Source organism: Eumetopias jubatus, unplaced genomic scaffold (genome assembly GCF_037043125.1).
Source record: "Eumetopias jubatus isolate StellerSeaLion01/CBP00866 unplaced genomic scaffold, mEumJub1_p1.0 scaffold_2, whole genome shotgun sequence".
NCBI classification, from domain to species: Eukaryota; Metazoa; Chordata; class Mammalia; order Carnivora; family Otariidae; genus Eumetopias; species Eumetopias jubatus.
In genome coordinates this window covers 38,814,315-38,835,267 of record NW_028274808.1, presented here as the reverse complement: position 1 = coordinate 38,835,267, position 20,953 = coordinate 38,814,315, and the positions used below count along the sequence as shown (strand labels likewise).

Below are 20,953 nucleotides of genomic sequence, written 5' to 3'. Positions count from 1 at the left end.
CATATTATGCTCAATAAGTCCCAAACTAAGCTCATCCCCCTCCTCCTAAAACTGATTCTTATTTTTTGTTTGAACGCCCCCATCAGGTGGTCTCCCTGTCAAATACCTCCAGAAGAACTTAAGTCTGGGAAACCTTCCTCTGACAGCCCTTTCTCCTACTTGATTCCCTTCCTCCATTGTTTCTTATTGTAACACTTCTGTCACAGTACTGACAGACATTTAATCTGTTCTCTCTAGTAGACTCAAAGAATCTTGAGGGCTTTATATCTCTGTCCCATATAAATGGTTGAGATTTGACTGAGAGTGCCTCCAGCTAAACACATCTAACGTCAAACTCAGCATCTCTTTTTCTCCTGATTTTCTTCTTGAAAATGGCCTAACCATTCACACCATCTTTTCATTAAGTCAGTCATACTTAACTCGTTTCCTTTTCTGTTAACTTCCATAACTAGTTGATTTCTAAGTCCATAGCTATTGTTTTCTGTTCCTTTTTTTTTTTTTTTTTTTGATTCAGGTTCTTATCTTGTCTTCACCAGACTATTGTAGTCATTGTTTAAATGTTCTACTTATCTTTAGGTTTTTCCCCCATTTGTCTTTGATATTGCTACTGGATTTTTTTTCCCCTCAAATACAGGTGATTATCTCTTGATTCAGTAGCCATCTATTGTTCTTCTCTTCCTGCGGGATAAAGTCCAACTTCTGTATAAGACATTCAGTGACAGTCTTCACAAACTGATGTACCTGCACCCCCACATGTAACACAGAAACTGGATCCTTTTAAGTACTGGCTTTAGCAGACTGCACACCTAAGTTCATCTTGTTCATACCACTTGTACTGCCTTTCTCTCCATACTGTGGACTAGAGGGGCAGGGGCAGGGGCAGTGCTGTAGAGGAACCTAGAAACCTAGGTTTAAACCCAGTTTTAACAATTATTATCTATTGTCCTTGTACAAACTTCTTAAGATCCCATAGCGTAGTACTACTACTTAATACATATTATCTTCTTCTTTCAACCCTTCTCCTCTAAACCGCAACTGAAATTTCTTTCTCATTTGTACAGAGCACTTACTGTTTGTCTCTTCTAGCACTTAATGTCTGCCGCCTTATGTGGTGCTGATTTCTGTACATTTGTCACTTCTCCCAGATGACATAACTTTTTAAGGACTGAGACTGTGATTTCTTACACTTAATTCAGTTGAATCTCTTCAATCTTCAGTGAAGGATTTGCTTTGTTTAATCCATACTGTGTCATTTAGTTTTTAAGTGACCAATTGAGATATGATTTTTTGGACCAAAGTTGTCACTACAAGGACTGGTTGTAAAGGTCCAGCCAAAGCAGGCTTTGTAAAAATTCCCTTACTTAGTCGGAGATTTAGGAGAGTGATACAGTTGTCTTAAAGTTACATATAACTTTCACAGGAATTTAAAACTGTAATTTTAATGTTTTTGTATTAATACTAAAAAAAACTCGTACCTGAGTGAATTGTTTTTTTTCTTTATAGCCCGTTGCTGAACCAATCCCCATCTGTAGTTTCTGTCTTGGTACGAAAGAACAAAACCGAGAAAAGAAGCCAGAGGAACTCATCTCCTGTGCCGACTGTGGTAATAGTGGTATGTAATCCCCTGGATTCCTTCAGACATGTGCTGTCAGCCAAGGGGGAGGTGCATTTAACTGAGATGGTATCCTTGATCCTTATAAAACTAATACTTTAATTTGATTCTGGTTTAAGGTAACTGGGACAAGCTTCTAGACAAGGGAAGGATTTAAATGTATAGTTGAAATGTTTTATTCAGTTAATTTAAATCAGGTCTTAGGTTTTTTTTTTTTAATCTTTCCATAGACTTATTTTTTCCTGTTGATCTTTATATTTGACTATCAAACATCTGTTCAGATCACAGCAATCAGTTTGAAATTATTGCTAGTTTCTTTAATAATCACTACTTATCTTTCTTGATTTATGCCTCAGGCTTTATGAATAGAACCAGGATGATAACAGATTTGTTTTTCTTGATAGAAACTTACATATTCACACTGGGAAATGGAATGTTGACACTGCAATTTAGTGAGCTGTGTGAAATCCTGGGCTCTAAAAATGATTTTGCAAAGACTCTCCTAGTTTGTCAATTCCAGAGATATTCTTGGTCTACATTTTCAGATCTTACAAGTTTTTGTAGGAAGGCCATATTAGTAAACCAACATTATATATTATCTTTGATCATTGGCTTAATTTTCAGTGTTTTATATCTGTAACCATCATTATTTAGTTGAGAAACCAGAAACCACTCTAGATACTTCAAGAGGAAAGAAATTTAATACCAGGACCAGGTGTTTGTGAAATTATTAGAAGGGCTGAAGAGGAAAGCTCTAAGCAGGGCTTTAAGGACTGATTCTGGAATATCACAGAACTGATCCACCAGGGGAGTCACTTAATGTCTGCCTCCATTTGGAAGAGGTGGAAGCAGGAGGCTGCTGCAGGATTGTAGCTGAATTTGGATTATTGAAAGACTGAATTTGGCCATCACCACAATTGCCTCTGGATAGCCATGAAGGTGAAGAGTGGATGCGTACTGGCATTTTCATGACTTTATCATTAGAAAACAGTCAGTACCAGGAGAAAAGTGGTCTTTGTTTCATTTCTCCCTTTCAAAAAATCACTCAAACACATCCAGTTGGTAGAATTTAATTCATATCTAGAGCCTAGCTGCAAAGGAGTCTAGGAAGTATAGCTTTTAGCTTTTTGGATTTTATTTACAGAAGGCTTTTGAAGGTGGTGGCAAGAGATCTCGAGTAGTAGGTGATCATATCTAGCATAATATCACAAACCAAAATGAAGTCTAGATGGATTTTACAGTAAAATATAAACCATAAAATCATAAAATATTAGACAAAAATATAGTGACATATCCTACCTAGCAGTGATCTCCAAACTATTTTCATAGTAGAACCCTTAAAAAATCATATGGGACCCTAAGTATTATAAAACAGATAAAAATAGATCTGCTCAGGTGAGATGGGAATAAAATGGAGGGGGGGGAGTTGTGTGATAGCCCTGCCTTGTAAGACGCATTATATTTGAGGTGGTCTCTGAGTTCTTGCAATTTGAAAACAATAGAACTTTTAAAGAACTATTAGAATAAATAACTATTGGTTATCTATTGCTGTAGAAATAAACTACTCCAAAATGTAGCAGCTAAAAGCAGTATTTTTTAATTCATGTTCCTGTTAGTCAGGAATTTGGGAGTGGCTTACCTGAGTGATTTTGACTTGGGATCTTTCATGAGGTTGCAATCAAGATTTTAACTGGTACTCAGTTATCTGAAGGCTTCCGTTCCATGATGGCTGACTTACCTGGCTGGCACGTTAATGCTGCCTGTTGCCAGGGAGCCTCAGTTCTTTGCCATGTGGACTTCTTCAGAGAGCTGCACGCATGCCCATAGCATGGGAGCTGGATTCCCCCAACCAGGTATCTGAGGGAGAGAACAAGGTGCAATATCTTTTATTACCTAGCCTTAGCCTGTCATTTCAGCACACAGATCAGCCCTATTTAGTGTGGGAGGGAACTATACAGGTGTCAATTGGTATTCTTGCCAAAAGGCAAGAATGTTTGGAAGGCAGCTTGGAACCTGGCTATTACAGTAGCAAAGGAAAAAACTATGGATATAGTCAAATATATGACAGTTGATACTTTCCAAACTGAGAACTAAAATACCCAAAATAAAAAAAAATTTTTGTAAAGAATTGTTTGGGGAAAATAATTGCATTAAATATGGTAAAGGGCCAAAAGCTATAAAGTGTGAAGAGCATGTTTACATTTCTAGCATGAAGTCCAAAGGTCAGAGCCTATGAACAGGTAGTTTGAGAAGGTTAATTGTTGAACATACTAAGAAAACATTTTACCCAAGTAATAATAAGCATGCGTACCAGTGCAGCAGTGAAGTGTCATTTTATATCTTTTATAATAATAAAATTTGAACAATAAGAGAACCCAAACCTAGAGCTGATGAAATCGTGGTAAAACATTTGCACTTTGCTGGTAGCACTAGATATTATATCAGAGGATTTGGAAACATGGTTTGGCAGTGCATATCTACTTCTCAAGCTACAGAAATGTTTCTTTCATTTCACTTACCAACCCCACTTTCAGGACTTTAAAGAATTAATCTAAAAGAAGGAAAGAATCTGTAAACATAAAATAATTCATTGTAGTGTTCTGTTTTGGGTAATAGTTTAAATAACAATAGGGAAATGGCTAGGTAGGTTATAGGGTATCAACTCAGTGGAATCATTCAGTTTAAGGAATATAAATACCACGTTTACTTGACTAAAAGGATGAAGAAAAGCAAAATAAAACTGTACATACCCTATAATTAAAACTGTGCAAGGGCTTTTAGCAAATCTAAAAAGGAAAAGTAGAACAGGGAATGGCTAATCTAGGAAGAAAAGATTATGAATGAGATTTTGACACTTTATCATTTTCCTTTAATGTCAGTGATGTTTTGTTAGTAAACTTCATAGCATCTCATAAAAGAGAAATTTATTTAGGAATAGAAAGGAGAGGAGAGAAAATAATTTAACTAGCTGGTTCTCTCACCAAAGAAAAATAAACGTAACCAACTTTTAGAGGAAAGGGACAGATCTTTTCAGTGAGAGCAGATTTGCTTCTTAAAAATTTGATAATCAAATGGATACTAACTCTTGGAAGAGGAAACTTTTTTTTCCTGTTACTGTTAATTCTGATCACAATAGAAATATTGCTTAGATTTTAGTTTTTAGCTAAAATAACTCACTTTAAATGATGGGATTTAATAAAAATGTATTTTTGGTTATAAAAGTAATATGTTACTGTTTTAAAAATAGAGAGCACAGAAGTGTGAAGTGAAAGGTAAAATCCTTCTCCTTCAAAACAGTTATAGCTTCATATCCTAGGACATTACAGTTGCAAACAGTTTCTGTGTATCCTTCCAGAAATGGCCTAGGCATGCTATGTGTTGGTGTACATATAAGCATGTGTACTCACATAATGCTTTAATGCAGGCTTAATAAAAGTTGGGAGTTTGTCAGGTTTTTTATAATCACATTGTGGGGGGAGGTGGTATACTAAGTACTGTTTAGCATCAGTAAAACTGAATAGGAATGCCAAGTCCTGATGAGACATGTCTGGCAAGCTTCCAAGAGCATCTTTTTTTAAATACGTATTTTGATTTAAGGTAATTGACTTTTTCTACATTATTCCTTTAATACAGTTACAAAATGATCCTTGATTGTTTCATTTGAGAATTTTCTTCTCTTACTAGGTCATCCATCCTGTTTAAAGTTTTCCCCTGAACTAACGGTTAGAGTGAAGGCCTTACGGTGGCAATGCATTGAGTGTAAAACATGCAGCTCCTGTCGAGATCAAGGCAAAAATGCAGTGAGTATCTGCCTTACAGTGTGAATATTTCACTTAGAAGTAGAATGTACAACTGGTAATTTCCTTTAAGTATTGTTGGCTAATTTTTTGTCACTTGATCCAGCAGAATTTGAAACAGGAGTCCCTTTAAATTACACATCATTAGTTTAGAAAAACTTACTCTTTGAGACTTCGATTCTTTCTAGGTGGTTTCTAAAGCACCTTAATTATATGTTTACAGAGAGACTAAGCTACTTTAAATAAACCTTTTTTTTTTTTTTTAAGATTTTATTTACTTACTTGACAGGGAACACAAGCAGGGGAAGTGGGAGAGGGAGAAGCAGGCTTCCTGCTGAGCAGGGAGCCCAGTGTGATGTCGGGCTCGATCCCAGGACCCTGGGATTATGACCTGAGCTGAAGGCAGACACTTAACAACTAAGCTACCCAGCCTCCCCTAAAGAAATACTCCTGAAATTTGTTTGAGTAGTATGGAGGCATTCACTTAGTAGGAATGGTCAGTTAGTATATTAACTACAAATCGTTCTTTTCTCTTTTCCATTAGAAAACTAAAGTTAGCTTATATCTGGTTACTGGATAAACTTGAAAGTTATGAAACTGTAGTTCTTTATTAAAGGTTGGTTGAAGCAAAACTTGGGCTAACTCAGACTGTCCATTTACTCAGTTAATACAAATTAAGGAGGGCGCCTGGGTGGCTCAGATGGTTGAGCGTCTGCCTTCGGCTCGGGTCATGGTCCCGGGGTCCTGGGATCGAGTCCCGCATCGGGCTCCCTGCTCGGTGCAGAGCCCGCTTCTCCCTCTCCCTCTGCCATTTCCTCTGCTTGTGCTCTCTGGCTCTATCTCTCTGTCAAATAAATAAATAAAATCTTTAAAAAAAAATACAAATTAAGGAAACTTTTACTATTATGGTAGTTCATCTCCTTTATGAGATCATTGAAGCTTCCTAGATTTTATGAAGTTGTGATCCTCATCTGCTTTTGTTTCATAAGGTTAAGCAAAACTGTCCTTTCTCTTTTTTAGGATAACATGCTCTTTTGTGATTCCTGTGACCGAGGTTTTCACATGGAGTGTTGTGATCCGCCACTCACCCGGATGCCAAAAGGTGAGAAATACTTTCTGAAATCAGATTGGCAGTATAAAGGGCATGTTAGTGAAAGCACCTTTTATCTACTTTGTTAAATGAAAGAATAATTTGCATCTTTCTATTTGGGATTGTATAAGTAGGAAGAGAGCTGTCACCTTAAAGGTGGGGACAGTCTGTTGAGGCATCTTAACATTCTTAGGTGTATGGATTTATTATTTTCCTCTATTTTTGATGTTTAAGTATCCGTGGAGAGCAAAGTAGTTCATTTATGAATGAATATTTGCCAGTCCTGTAGCTAGAGGACAAAATACTTGACCTTGCATAATATTTTGAAATATCTCTTTCTGTAAAGGAAGAAATGAAATTCTATTAGATCATGTTGATTATATCAGTATTGATTATTTCACTGTTCATCACTTTTGGAAGGCCTAGAGCGTCTCTGGTTTATTCAAAACTTAATGTTTTAATAAAATGATTTGCAAACGAGTAATTTTTGTGCCCTAACTCATAAGAGTACAGCTTAACGTTATTCTATTCTTTTGACTTCTGTTCCTTGAAAGGTATTTGGTTGGAAGATAGCTGCCTGTTGGTTGAACATCCATCTTATTATATGTTTATAGTTTCTTAAAAAAAAAAAAGTCCAGTTAGTCTCTCCTGCTGTTTCCTTATCACAATTTTTAACTCTGATTTTGTGACTAAATAGGTTTCTTAAGTAAAATGCTTATAGGATATTTGATAATTTCTTCTTGGGAAAAATTTTCCTGTAGTTGGGAAGGACTGAACCTTAGGTATAGTCAAGTTATTCCGCTTAGGATCCTACTTGAGTCCCTCTTATGTCATTCTTTTGGTTGTTACCTTTTGAAAAGTCTTGGATTTATATGTATTGGAAGAATAAATACCCCCTTTCCTACCTCTTCCATTTATTTGAAGTCTGGGCAAAAGGCCTGAGAATCCTTCAAGATAAGAAAGATTTTCTTAGGACTTCATTCCTGTGTATAGTGCCTACAAAAGAAGTTTCATTGCAGCTTAAAGCAGGAATCATTTTATTTTGAAGTAATTGCAGATTTACAGAGAAGTGGCAAAAATAGTACAGAGACTTCTTATTTCAGCCACCACCAGCTTCTGATGTTAACATCTTATAAAACCATAGTACAATTACTGAAACCAGGACGCTAACGTTGTTATGATACAATTAACTAATCTGTAGACCGTATTGGAATTTGTGCTCCAGAATCCAGTCCTGGATTTCACATTGCATTTAATTGTCATATTTCCTTAGTGTCTTCCAGTCTTTGTTAATTCTTTAGACTGTCTTTCCTGACCTTGATGCTTTTGAAGAAACTGGCTAGCTGTTTTGTAGAAAGTCCTTAAATTTAGGCTTGTCTCCTTGATTAAATTAAGATTATGAAGTTTGATAAGAACACCACAGAAGTGATATTGTACCCTTCTTAGTGCATTGTAGTGTGGGTGTATAATACGAATATGCCTTATTACTGGTAATGTTAACTGACCACTTAATGATTTACAGTAGAACCTGACCTTAAAGTTACTCTTTTTCCTCCTTGTACTAACTTTAGCATCCATCAGCGATTCTTGTTTGCACTAATTTTACTTTGGTGTTTACATGATGATGGTTTTTTTGCTTCCATCATCCCTTCTTCATTTATTAATTGGAATTCTACTGTAAGGAAGAGCTATCCCTTTTCCCATTTATTTGTTCAATTATTCCTAATGGACTCATGGATATTTTATTCAGTGGGTTATAATCCATTGATGTGATTATCCCTTTTTTTGCTCAGAATTACCCAGATTTGGCTCTTGGGAGCTCTTTCAAGTTGGCTTCTAGGTCCTTTTGACATGCCTTCCTCATCTTTTGAGCACTTCTCCATTTTCTGGCACCATAAGATGCTCCAGGTTGTCAAGTATTTCCCTTGCTCCAGTCCTGGAATCAGTTATTACTCTATGGAAACCTGGCTTCTTTTCTTATAGACTGGTAATTGGAAACGAATAATCTGGTGCCGGGGTAGAGCAGGGCTTTTTAACCAAGGGTCAGTGGACTTCAACTATATGTGGGCTTTAGGATATTTGTGAGTCTTTTCCAGTTGTTTGTAGAATTTTGTGTGTATATGTTTTCATGTTTATTTTTCTCAGGGGCTTCCATCAGATTTTTTAAATGGGAGTCCTTGATCTAAGAGAGGTTAAGAACTCCTAGAGTATCTGCACTCTTTCTGTGTATCTATGTCTGTCGTGCTTTATGTGGAATTTTATTTTTTTATAGGCATGTGGATATGTCAGATATGTCGACCTAGGAAAAAAGGACGGAAACTTCTACAGAAGAAGGCAGCACAGATAAAACGGCGCTATGCTAACCCAATTGGACGTCCAAAAAACAGGTTAAAGAAACAAAACACGGTGTAAGTTGTACTTGCGGCAAGGTGAGGGGAGAAGAGGATAGGGTGTTCCCTCGGGGTAGGAGTCCTGTCCACCTTGTGGGCAACCCCACTGGTCGCAGCTGGCACTGCCGTGCACCTGAACTCGGAGTAAAAGTGCCAAGTTATAATAAAGCCCCAAGTGCCTTACATTGTGTTCATCACTGAACTTTCCCAACAACCAAATGAAGTAGTATTGTTGTTACTCCTGTTTTTCAAAGGCGGAAACTACAACACAGTAGATTAACTTGCACAGTTTATAGTTTAGTGTTGAACTGGGATTAAAACCCACAAGTAGTTTGGCACCAAAGTCTGACTCTTAAACACTGCCTTATATTGCTCTTATGTAAACAAGAAAGGAAAAATTATGTTGTTATAGCATTTCACAGATTCCTCTCCTGATGTGGTCTCAGTAGTTTATTTATATTATATGTGCAAATAAGCACTGGATAACTTGTGCTGTTGAGGTCATAGCCAAGTCCCATTTCTGTGTCCTGATGTAAAATAAAATAATGTGTTTTTCATCTGTTAGCAGAAGTCAGGGATATAATTATCCCTTGTGGACTAGGAAACTGGGCTATATCTGGAGGACGTGGGGCAAGATTCAGTAGCTGATTCTTTTTTTGTGTGTGTGTGTGAGTGTCTATAGTAATTCCCCTTTGATGATATGTAAGATATCTTTAAGTCTGTAAACCTGTATTCTTAAAAATTTTACCCACCTTTCCTACACTCTAGACTGTCTTGAAGGTAATAACTGAAAGGAATGGGCACAAGCAGCTTGAAATATACAGCACCAGTATTGTAGTTCATATTTTAAATCTTAAATCAGGCTTTAATTTTCCTATAAGATGATCTTTTGATTCCTGACTTTGAGAGAGTAATGCATCCTTGTGTTTAGAGGTAAAAGTGTAACGCTGAGTTGGTACAGAGATCATAGGACTTTATACCTGGAAGGGTCTTAATTGTTCTCTGGTCCAGCTCTCATTTTATAGATGAAGACAATGGTGTTTAGACAGAATGTGATTTCTTTAATAAGACGTATAGCTAGAAAGTGGCAGAATTATGACTTAAACATTCCTTCTGACTCCCAACCTCAGGATTCTTTTTGCTATAAAATACTAGATTCTCCAAAAATATTATTTCTAATAACAATATTACTTCTCATTCCTATAATACTTACGGTTTATGGAATAGTCTTAACAATATAGTTTTTTAAATAAAGCTAGAGGTTATTTACTAATTACATGTTATATATTAAATAGAAACCTTACAAGGATTTCTTTTTTAATAGTTACCCTTTTCCCTGTTTGATTTTTTTAGATCAAAAGGTCCCTTCAGCAAAGTTCGAACTGGTCCAGGAAGGGGCCGGAAACGTAAAATCACCCTTTCCAGCCAATCAGCATCGTCATCAGAAGAAGGATATTTAGAGCGAATAGATGGCTTGGACTTCTGCAGAGATAGCAGTGTCCCCTTGAAATTCAACAAGAAAACCAAAGGGCTCATTGATGGCCTTACCAAATTCTTCACCCCTTCCCCCGATGGGAGGAAACCTCGAGGGGAAGTGGTAGACTACTCTGAGCAATATAGAATCAGGAAAAAGGGCAACAGAAAATCGAGCACTTCAGATTGGCCCACAGGTAAAAGTTTACTTAGAAGCAAAATGTATTCCCAAAGTGTATTACTTGGAATAACACTAGTTATCTAAAATAGATTTACAGTTGATTATTATCTATGGTTATGGACTAGAAGAACAGATTAAAGGTACATATTTAGATTAAAGTAAGGTGGTGACTGTGGCAGGGATTGAGAGGCTGGAGAGATGAAATTGTAAGAGTGGGCAAATAGGAGCTCTTAGGCAAAAGATGGTGCTTTTTTTTTGTAGAACCACAAAGAATCTTCCTATAGAAATTTAAGGTCTGACCTTAAATCAAGGATATCTTTACATTTCATAAATTACAAAACAAATTATGTGATGAGCATCATGATGATTATTTCCAGAAGGAAATTGGAAAGAGTATGGGTGGATAAAATGCTGTTGATCTAAGCATAGAGAAAAGACCAAAATACATGAGAGTATGATAAGGTCACTGATTTTTCTACTTCAAATCTTGGCAAATATAGTTGTAGTATTTCATGAATTATACTTTAAAAGAGAGAAAGGGAGAGAACTACAACTTCAGACCATTTACTTATATATTAGGCTAACTTTCCTAGTTTTCATTTACTTATTTAAAATTCTGTTTATTGAAACTAAAAAACAAAAAAATAATTCACTCATTTCTCTTACCCTCTACCTCCCACCTTTCTTCTGGCAAACAACCAGTCTGTGAGTTTGGTATGTATGTATGTATGTATGTTTATGCTGAATAATGTTATACACATACACCACAGTTTCCTTAAGCCATTGATGCATTAGGTTATTTACATATCTTGACTATTGTAGATAATTCTACAGCGAACATGGGGGTGTATATATCTTTTCAAATGAATGTTTTTGTTTTCTTGGGATTACATACCTAGAAGTGGAATTGCTGGATTGTATGGCAGTTCTATTTTTAATCTTTTGAGGAACCTCTGTACTGTTTTCCATAGTGACTGCACCAATATACATTCTCACCAACAGTGCACAGAGGTTCCCTTTTCTCCACATTCTCCCCAACATTTATAATTTCTAGTCTTTTTGGTAATAGCCATCCTGACAGGTGTGAGGTGGTATCTCCTTGGTTTTTGATTTCCATTTCACTGTTGATTAATGATGTAGACCATCTTTTCATGTACCTGTGGCCCATTTTTATGTCTTTGTTGGGAAAATATCTGTTCAGATCTTCTGCCCTTTTTTAAGTGGATTGTTTGTTTTTGTGGGTTTTTTGTTTGTTTTTTGAGAGAGAGAGCATGGAAGAGGGGGGAGGCAGAGGGAGAGAGAGAATCTTAAGCAGGCTCCATGCTCAGCACAGAGCCCAACACAGGGCTCGATCTCAACGACCCTGAGATCTTGACCTGAGCTGAAATTAAGAGTCGGACGCTTAACCGATTGAGCCACCCAGGTGCCCTGTGGGTTGTTTGTTTTTTGCTATTGGGTTGAATGAGTTCTTCGTATATTTTGGATGTTGACCCCTTATTGGATATATGATTTTCGAATATCTTTTTACATTCAGTAGGTTGCCTTTTTAGTTTGTTGATGGTTTCCTTTGCTGTGCAGAAGCTTTTTAGTTTGATGTAGTCCAGCTTGTTTGGTTTTGCTTTTGGTTTTCGGCATGAGATTTAAAAAATGATTGTCAAAAACTATGTTAAGGAGATTACCACCTTTGTTTTCTTCTAGGAGTTTTACGGTTTCAGGTCTTAAATTCAAGTCTTTAATCTATTTTGAGTTACTTTTTGTATGTGGTGTAAGAGAGTTACATAGTTTCATTCTTTCACATGTGGCTGTCCAGTTTTCCCAACACTATTTATTGAAAAGTCAGTCTTTTCCCCCATTGTACATTCTTGGCTCCTTTGTTGTAATTAATTGACCATATATACATGGGTTTATTTATAGGTGCTCTGTTCTGTTGCATTGATCTCTGGGTCTGTTTTCATGCTAATACCATACTGTTTTAATAACTGTAGGTTTGTAACATAGTTTGAAATCAGGGAGCTTTAGTACTTTGTCCTTTTTTCTCAAGATTGCTCTGGCTATTTGGATTCTTTTGTGGTTGCATACAAATTTTAGGATTTTTTTTTCCATTTCTGTGAAAAATGTCATTAGAAATTTGATGGGGATTGCATTGAGTCTATAGATGGCTTTAGGTACTGTGGACATTTTAACAATATTCTTCCAATCCATGAGCATGGAATATCTGTCCATTTATTTGTGTCTTTAATTTCTTTCATTAATGTCATATATATGTGTGTACACACACACACACACAGTGTTTTGTCTTCAATGTACAGGTCTTTCACCTGCTTGGTTAAATTTATTCTTAGGTATTTTACTCTTTTTGGTGCAGTTGTAAATGGGATTGTTTTCTTAATTTCTTTTTTCTGGTAGTTCATTGTTAGTGTATAGAAACAATTCAGATTTTTGTGTATTGATTTTGTATCCTTCAAGTTTACTGAATTCATTTATTAGTTCTAACAGTTTTTTGATGGAGTCTTTAGGGTTTTCTCTCTTATGTCATCTACAAATCTTTTCCAACTTGGATACCTTTTATTTTTTTCCTTGCCTAGTTGCTCTAGCTAGGACTTTCAATCCTATGTTGAATAAAAGTAGCGAGAGTAGGTAGCCTTGTCTTATTCCTGATCTTAGAGAGATCTTAAAGAGAGAAAAAACTCTCAGCTTTTCACCATTGAGTAGGTTAGCTGTGGGCTTGTCATATACGACCTTTATTATGTTGAGGTACGTTCTCTCTATACCTGCTTTGTTGAGAGTTTTTATCATAAATGGATGTTGAATTTTGTCAAATGCTTTTTCTGCATATCTTGAAGTGATCATCTGATTTTTATCTTTCATTTTGTTATTGTGGTGTATTGACTGATTTGCGGTTATTAAACCATCCTTAAATCTCTGGATTAAATCCTATTTGATCATGGTGTATGATGACCCTTTTATTGTATTGTTGAAATCAGTTTGCTAATATTTTGTTGAGGATTTTTGCATCTATGTTCATTGGTGATATTGACCTGTAATTTTCTTTCTTTGACTGGCTTAGGTAATGCTGGCCTCATAAAATGAGCTTGAAAGAGTTCCCTCTTTTGTTTTTTGGAAGAGTTTGAGAAGGATGGTATTAAGTGTTTTTTGACTATTTGGTGGAATTCACCGGTGAAGCTTTTGTTTGTTGGGAAGTTTTTGATTATTGATTCAATCTCCTTAATAGTAATTGGTCAGTTCATATTTTCTATTTCATCATGATTCAGTCTTGGTAGGTTGTATGTTTCTAGGAATTTATCCATTTCTTCTAGATAGTCCAGTTTTTGGAGCTGTAATTGTTTGTAGTAGTCTTCTATGATTTTTGTATTTCTGTGATATCAGTTGTAGCATGCCCTCTTTTTATTCATTTCATACTTGTGTATCAGGTTGAGTTCCCTAGTTTTCAAAGTAGAAAAGATCTGTAGAGAAGACTTAATAGTGTAACAGGTAATTCAAGTCATTAGCTGTCTTGATAATTAAAGTTTAAACTAGTCTCATTGCTATTTAGTGCCGTGAGTTTACAGACTTAACCCTGTGAAGGAAGTAGAAAAGCGTCTGAGGAATGTAGAAGAATGAGAATGGACTCCTTTGGATCACAAGGGCCAAAGATGTAGTATCTCTTATACTGCCAGACAATTTCTTAATGTTGATTTCCCTCCCCTGAATTCAGTCTCATTGGTGATTATATTCACTGCTTCTTCATTCCTGCTTATATAAATGGTTGATCGGTCCAGCACAGGAGAGGAAATCCTCATCATTGTCAGATCCCCCTTTTTATGCTGTATTGATTGGCTTTTCACCAGAGTGGCAATCAACTAATTACTCTGTAAGTGCTTAAGTACTTTTCATGTCTTTATCAGCCATGTACACTGTAGCTCCGGTCTGAGTACGTTTACCTAAGAAAATATGCGCCATTTAGGTTGGATTTAGGAGGAAGGAATCTAAAGCAGATCCTAGTGAAAGGCATTTTTGAATTAACTGTTTCACTGGAGATGGATTATTACAAGAATCTCCTGGAAAGTTTTAGAAATAGAAATCATTAGAGAAAATGTGTAAAGTATATGGAGAATTGGTATTGACTTTTTGCATTGGTGTTTTTGCTGTAATTGGCTTTGTAAGTTTTTTTTATGAATTGTAGAGTTTAAGGAACAGTCTGCACCATCTGATTGAATGCTACTGAATGCTGTACTAAATCTGTGCCTGCATCCGTCTGTGTCATGCACTAGGGGGCATTAAAGTCACGTAGTATCTTCAGATACATATTGTTCATTTTGGGAATATTTTCAGCAGTGAGTCCTTGTCCTTATTCTTCTTACACTAAGTGAATAACAGACAGCCTATATTCTGTTTAATTTGAAAAGAACTGTCACAAATTGGTCTTTTCTGCCATACTTATACAAATAGGAAATTAGTCCATCAGTGGTGTCATCTTCAAGTGTGGAAGATAAGGATCTCCATAATCCCCCAGTACTCCTTTCATGAATTTCCCTTGCCCATGTGAGGAAGATACATCATTTACTGAATGATTAATAATATAATTTCTTACCCAGAGGATTATCATCTGTGATCCTCAGATTTGTGGAGTTTTGCTTTATTTAAAAGGGCACCCAGAATGTGAGGGGAGTATGATAGTTATTTCGAAGGTTATCTTCTTGCTGAGATAAGAATGTACTGGCCTTATGAAGATCACAGGATCATTAAGGTTTATAAAAGGAACAAATTTTCTGTGTTTTGGTCCCATGTGATGAAAATCATGTCCTGCTGTTAACATAAACTTCTTCCATACTACCAAAGAATGAAAAAGCAATATTTGAATTTTGATATATTAAATCCATACTAAAAATTTTTTATTCATATTATTTCAGTTTCATATTCCTTAGACCTTTTTTCTGTTCTGCTTTTGTATGTATTATTCTTTTATGTTTTTATCTAAATTACAGTTAGTTAACATACACAGTATAATATTATGTAATATTAGTCGAGTGTACAGTATAGTGTTCCAGCACTTCTGTACATCACATGGTGCTCATCAAACTTTTGTATATATTATAATACATAATTGTATGTATTATATATTCATATATAATATGTGTATATATTATATATGTATATATTATAGTATACTAAAATATGTACTAATGAAGTGGAAATGTAGTTATGTAATAATTTTAAGAAGTTTTAGGACAGGTCAGGTTTTCATTATAAGCAGATACAATATTTACTTATTATTTACTGACCCATCTTTATAGGTGTCAGTTTATTGCTATCCTCTTCTCTTATAAAAATAATATTATGGTCTTCAAACTGAAATAAAGGCTTTTGAAATTTTTCCTAGTTCATATATTAAACTAAGGATAATATTAATAACATATGAGCCCTTTTTTTATGTGCAGACAATCAGGATGGCTGGGATGGCAAACAAGAAAGTGAGGAACGGCTTTTTGGGAGCCAGGAAATCATGACTGAGAAAGATATGGAATTATTTCGTGATATCCAAGAACAAGCACTGCAGGTAAAGTTGGATATTCAGATTGGACAAATAATTTGGTCATGGACAAGAAACAGAGGATTAATTATCCTGGGGTAAAGCAGTAACAGCAATTCATTTATCCGTCTGATCTGCAAATAGATGTGGTTTGTGTATAGACATAGTTCTGCTTGTTAACATACTCCTTTTAAATCCATTATGACTGCTTTGGTTTTGCAGATAAACAAGTTTCTTTTGGCTACCAGTATTTTTTTTTAATAAAGATTTTATTTCTTTCTTTGAGAGAGAGAGAGAGAAAGCGCACGTGCGTGTGAGCACGAGCTGAGGGAGGGGCAGAGAGAGAGGGAGAAGCAGACCCCCCCCCCCAGCAGGGAGCCTGATGTGGGGCTTGGTCCCAGGACCCTGGGATCATGAACTGAGCCGAAGGTAGACGCTTAACTGACTGAGTCACGCAGGTACCCCTTGACTACCAGTATTAAATGAGCTTGGTTTATTTATTTTCTGTCTTATGAATGAAGAAGAGTTTGGGATTTGACCAACCAAAAAACAAAAACCAAGCTTTTTTCAAGTGATAAAACACCCATATTCATTACTGCTAGAAATATTTTTTAAATGCTTTTGCCTTAATCCTTTGCAACATGTAGCAAGATATAAATGTATAGACAGAGAACCTACTTATGCTTCAGATGCTAAAGATGCCAAAGTGAATGACAGGATTCCTTCTCTCAAGTATAGTCTAGGAGAGACTTGTAAATAAATAATTTCATTCATGTGGAAGGCTTAATTGTAGGGTAAATAATGTTTTGGGAGGATAGCATCTACCTGTGCCTGGGGAGGTCAGAGGAAGATTCATTTAGGGAATATACTATATGAGCCGGTCTTAAAGAATTATGTACGAGTTTGTCAGGATGACAAGCGATGGGTTCCCATATAATCAGACGGAAAAGAAGCGCAAAGACTTGAAAATGGGGGAAAACATGCTTAATTGTGGGAATAAATAAATTTTCACATAGGATAAAGAATATTAGGTATAGATAATGATAAGAGATGAGATTGGAAAAGCGCAAGGGCTAGATCATAAAGGCTCTTTTGGATTATGTTCATTTATCCTGTGTCTTTTCTTTCTTCGCCACCAATTCACTATGTTGGCCAAGTTGAGTTCTGTCTCTTGTCTTGAAAGTAAGAGTTTATAAGGCTGATGCTGGGGATTCCTGTTGTATAGGTTGACACTCTTTGGATTAAGAAACCCTTTGGTGAATAGATTGTGTAGGTCATTATATGAGTATTTTTGAAAAATAAAAACAATATAATGGCAAATATTTGCTGAGCATTCTACCATCTTATGATTTAACAAAGTATTGGCTTTGAGTCAGCTGGATCTTGGTTCAATTTGTGGTTTGTCATTTACTGACTTCTACTTTGGGCAGGTTGTTTAACCACTGAAGACACATTTCTTTTCCTAGGAATAAGAAAAACAAATTGTTATAGATGCTGTAGTAGAAATTTACATGGAGTTCAGTGGATAGTCAAAGGAGGAGGTGGTGGTTCCTTTTTTGAGGAACTTTTTTTTTCTAAGTTGCAGACATAATGGTAATGTCCTTTTATTCCTACTCATCTGTGTATATTTCCTAAAAATAAGGATGTTCTTGCACATGATCATAGCACGATCATCAAATTGGGAATTTAATACAGATAAAGTATATTATCCAATCTGAAGATTTTATTCAGATTTTATCAGTTGTACCACTAATGTTCTTTTACAGCAAAAGGAAAAAACAACTTGCCCTGGGTTGTTATCCAGTTTAGGATCATGTGTTTCATTTAATTGTCATGTCTCCTTAGTTTCCTTTAATCTCGAACAATTCCTCAGTCTTTATCTTCCATGATTTTGACATTTTTGAAGTGCATAGGTCATTTATTTCATAGACTGTCCACCACTTTGAGCTTGTTTTATGTTTCCTCATGATGAGATTCAGGTGATCCACTTTGGGCAGAAATACTATAGAGGTGATATGTCCTCTGTGCGTGATATCAGGAGGTATGTGTCCTGTTACAAGTGATGTTAACTCTGAATACTTCGTTAAGGTAGAATTTCTTCTCTGTAAATTATTTTCCTTCTCTAAGTATCTTCTGGCAGTACACTTTGAAACCATGTAAATATCCTGTTTCTCATTAAACTTTTACCCACTGGATTTAGCATCCAGTGGTGATTCTTGCCTGAAACTATTACTTTGTTGGTTGCTAAACAGATGATTTTTTAATTCCATTATTTCTTTATGAAGTTTATTAACTGGCATTCCACTGTAAGGAAGAGGCTTTTTTTCTTCCTGTTTATCTGTTCATTCCATTTAGACTTGATTCTTATTTTATGAATTATAATTTGTTGCTATCGATATTTATTTTGATGCTTACATTGTTCCAGATTTGGGCAGGGGAGCCTCTTCAAGCCAGCTGCTGTGTCCTTTTGACATGTCTCCCTGTCTTTTTTTTTTTTTTTTAAACTCCAGTTTATTCAACTCTTTCTAAAAATTGAGGTGTAATTGACATATAACATTCTTTTAGTTTCAGGTGTACAACATATGATTCAATATTTGTATATATCATCATTACTTTTGACCACAGCGATATGTTCTCGGCTCTTACTGTTCTAGCTATAGATTCAGCCATTTCTCTAAGAATCCTTGGTTTCTTTTAGTGGAAAGTGGGAGTAAATGGCAGTTTTGTCTTTTTACTTGCTCAGGTCCAAAGAGGTATCTTGATTTTCTCTCTCTCTCTCTCTGTCATACTCTATTTAATCCATCAGCAAATTCTAATGGTTCCACTTTCAAAATATATCCAGAATATGACTGCTTCTGTCTATTTCTTCCTTTACTACCTTATTCTAAGCCACCATTATTTCTTGATTAGGCTGTTGTAATATCCCTAGACTAATCTCCTTGCTTCTACTTTTGTCCCTCACCCCAGTCTCCAGTCTTCTTTATACAGGGGCCAGAGTAAACATTTTCAAACTTAAGTTAGATCATACCACTCCTCTGCACAGAAAATCTTTAATGTTTTCCAGTCTTGTTTAGAATTTTTAGTATATGTGCTGCTGAAGCGAGCACTTGCTTAGAATTTTTAACAAAGTTTTTATCCTTATCTTTAAGACCCAGTAGCATCTCATGGCTGCTTTTTTCTTTGGCTACTCCCCTTGTTCTGGCCCTTGTTCACTTGACTCCAGCCACAGGACTCCTCTTTCTCAGACAACCAAGCACCCTCCTGCCTTGGAGCCTTTGTACTTACTGCTCTCTCTGTCTGGATTACTCTTCCTTTAGTCTAAATGTCTGGTTGGCAGGAGTTGGAATAGTAGTGGTGTGAGGAGAAAGATTGACTAGAAAGAGTTGAAAGGGATGCTGAGCCTTGCTGAGGCCCAGTGGAGACAGTATAAATTTGTATCAACAGTAATCTAGCTAACTGTGTGTTTCTTCCAGCATTTTATTAAACTTGTGATTGTCCATGTGTGTATCTGGCACCAAGGAAATAAACAGCTAGATTTTTGAGTTCTGATTTGAGCTTATTTTCATTGACAGTGAACTAAAATTCTTACGATGGTGTTATTTCTCCATGAGGTTCTTTGATTTAGTATTCATGTGCCTGGCATAGTATGAGAGCTGTAGGATGAACAAAAAGACATACTCTACTTTTTTTTTTTTTTGGACATAAACTCTACTTTCATGAAGCTTTCAGTTTCATGAGCGAGACAGTAAAACAATAAACAGTCGTATACATAAACTGTCATATAAATAAATCTTTAATTACAAACTGATAGGTAATAGGAAGAAAATAGGAATGCAGCAAGAGATTATAACAGGGGCTTCCTGATCTAGATTGCTGGAGGTTGGGATTCCTCTTTTAAGGAAGTAATAATTTACCTAAAAGATGAGTAGAAGGTCAGCAAGTCAAAGAGCTAAAGAGAAGAATTTTCCAGCCCGTGTAAATGTTTTGAGGCATATAAGAACTTCGTAAATTTGAGGAGCTGTAAGAAGACCAGTATAACTTGAGTACAATGAATAAAAGAGTCACACAAGATGAAGCTGGAGAGATAGGCTGAGGACATTAGTTAGGATTTGGGTTTTTATTGTAATTGTAGTAGGAAACCATTGAATGATTTTTAGCAAGGAAATAGCAGGATCAGATTTGCATTAAAATTTTTTTTTTCTGGCCACTATATGACGAATAGATTAGAATTAGGCAAGAGTGGAATACAGAAACCCTATTTAGAGGCTTTTTCAATGATCAAGAAGACAGCAGCTTAGAGAGGTGCTGTGGAAATGGGAGAGAAGTGGATGGATTTAGAATATATTCTGGAGATGGAATCAGCAGAACTTGGTGATAGATTTGATATGTTGTTTGAAGGAGCAAGAGGACACCAGGGTTCACTCCCAGGTTCTCTGACTTCATGAAATAGAGACAGTGGGTTGAAGCCAATTGGGAAAAAGTTACCATTGGTTAGATTATATGATGTTTTGAAAACATTTACAAAGATAATACATGAAGTAATTTTTGAGAGACTAGATCTGGCTTAGTAGAAGCTCGTTCAAAGTTTGTTTCAAAAACCTTGCAGGAAGATTACAGGGTTTTTGGTGATCTCACAGCTGCACCAGTAAAAGATAAGTGATACTGGAGTTAATTTTTTAATTCATCCAACCAACAACCTGTCATTTATTGCATGCCATCTTGGTTCTAGGAACTGTGCTAGGTGTAGAGGCTATGGGTGTAAGGTACAGTTTTAATTCTCATAGAGCTTACCATGTAGTAAGAAATATGCCCAGAAAAGCAAATCCAACATTTGCTCATAGTGATTTTATTGAGTAATGAAGTTTTGTATGGTGCATTAT

The 20,953-nt window shown here is 35.9% G+C and overlaps 1 protein-coding gene across 2 annotated transcripts in view; it reads left to right on the top strand.

Moving 5' to 3' along the window:
• Window positions 1–20,953, top strand: part of KAT6A (lysine acetyltransferase 6A) — a 109,220-nt gene that overhangs the window by 55,389 nt on the left and 32,878 nt on the right. Inside the window, exons 3-8 of one of the 2 annotated variants that reach the window (XM_088020971.1) lie at window positions 1,504–1,612; window positions 5,297–5,412; window positions 6,430–6,511; window positions 8,772–8,886; window positions 10,243–10,559; window positions 15,982–16,100. In XM_088020971.1, the coding sequence (XP_087877097.1) occupies window positions 1,504–1,612; window positions 5,297–5,412; window positions 6,430–6,511; window positions 8,772–8,886; window positions 10,243–10,559; window positions 15,982–16,100 (858 nt within the window). Of the gene's footprint in view, window positions 1–1,503; window positions 1,613–5,296; window positions 5,413–6,429; window positions 6,512–8,771; window positions 8,908–10,242; window positions 10,560–15,981; window positions 16,101–20,953 lie in introns of both variants that reach the window. The other variant, XM_088020970.1, reaches the window with a different exon arrangement.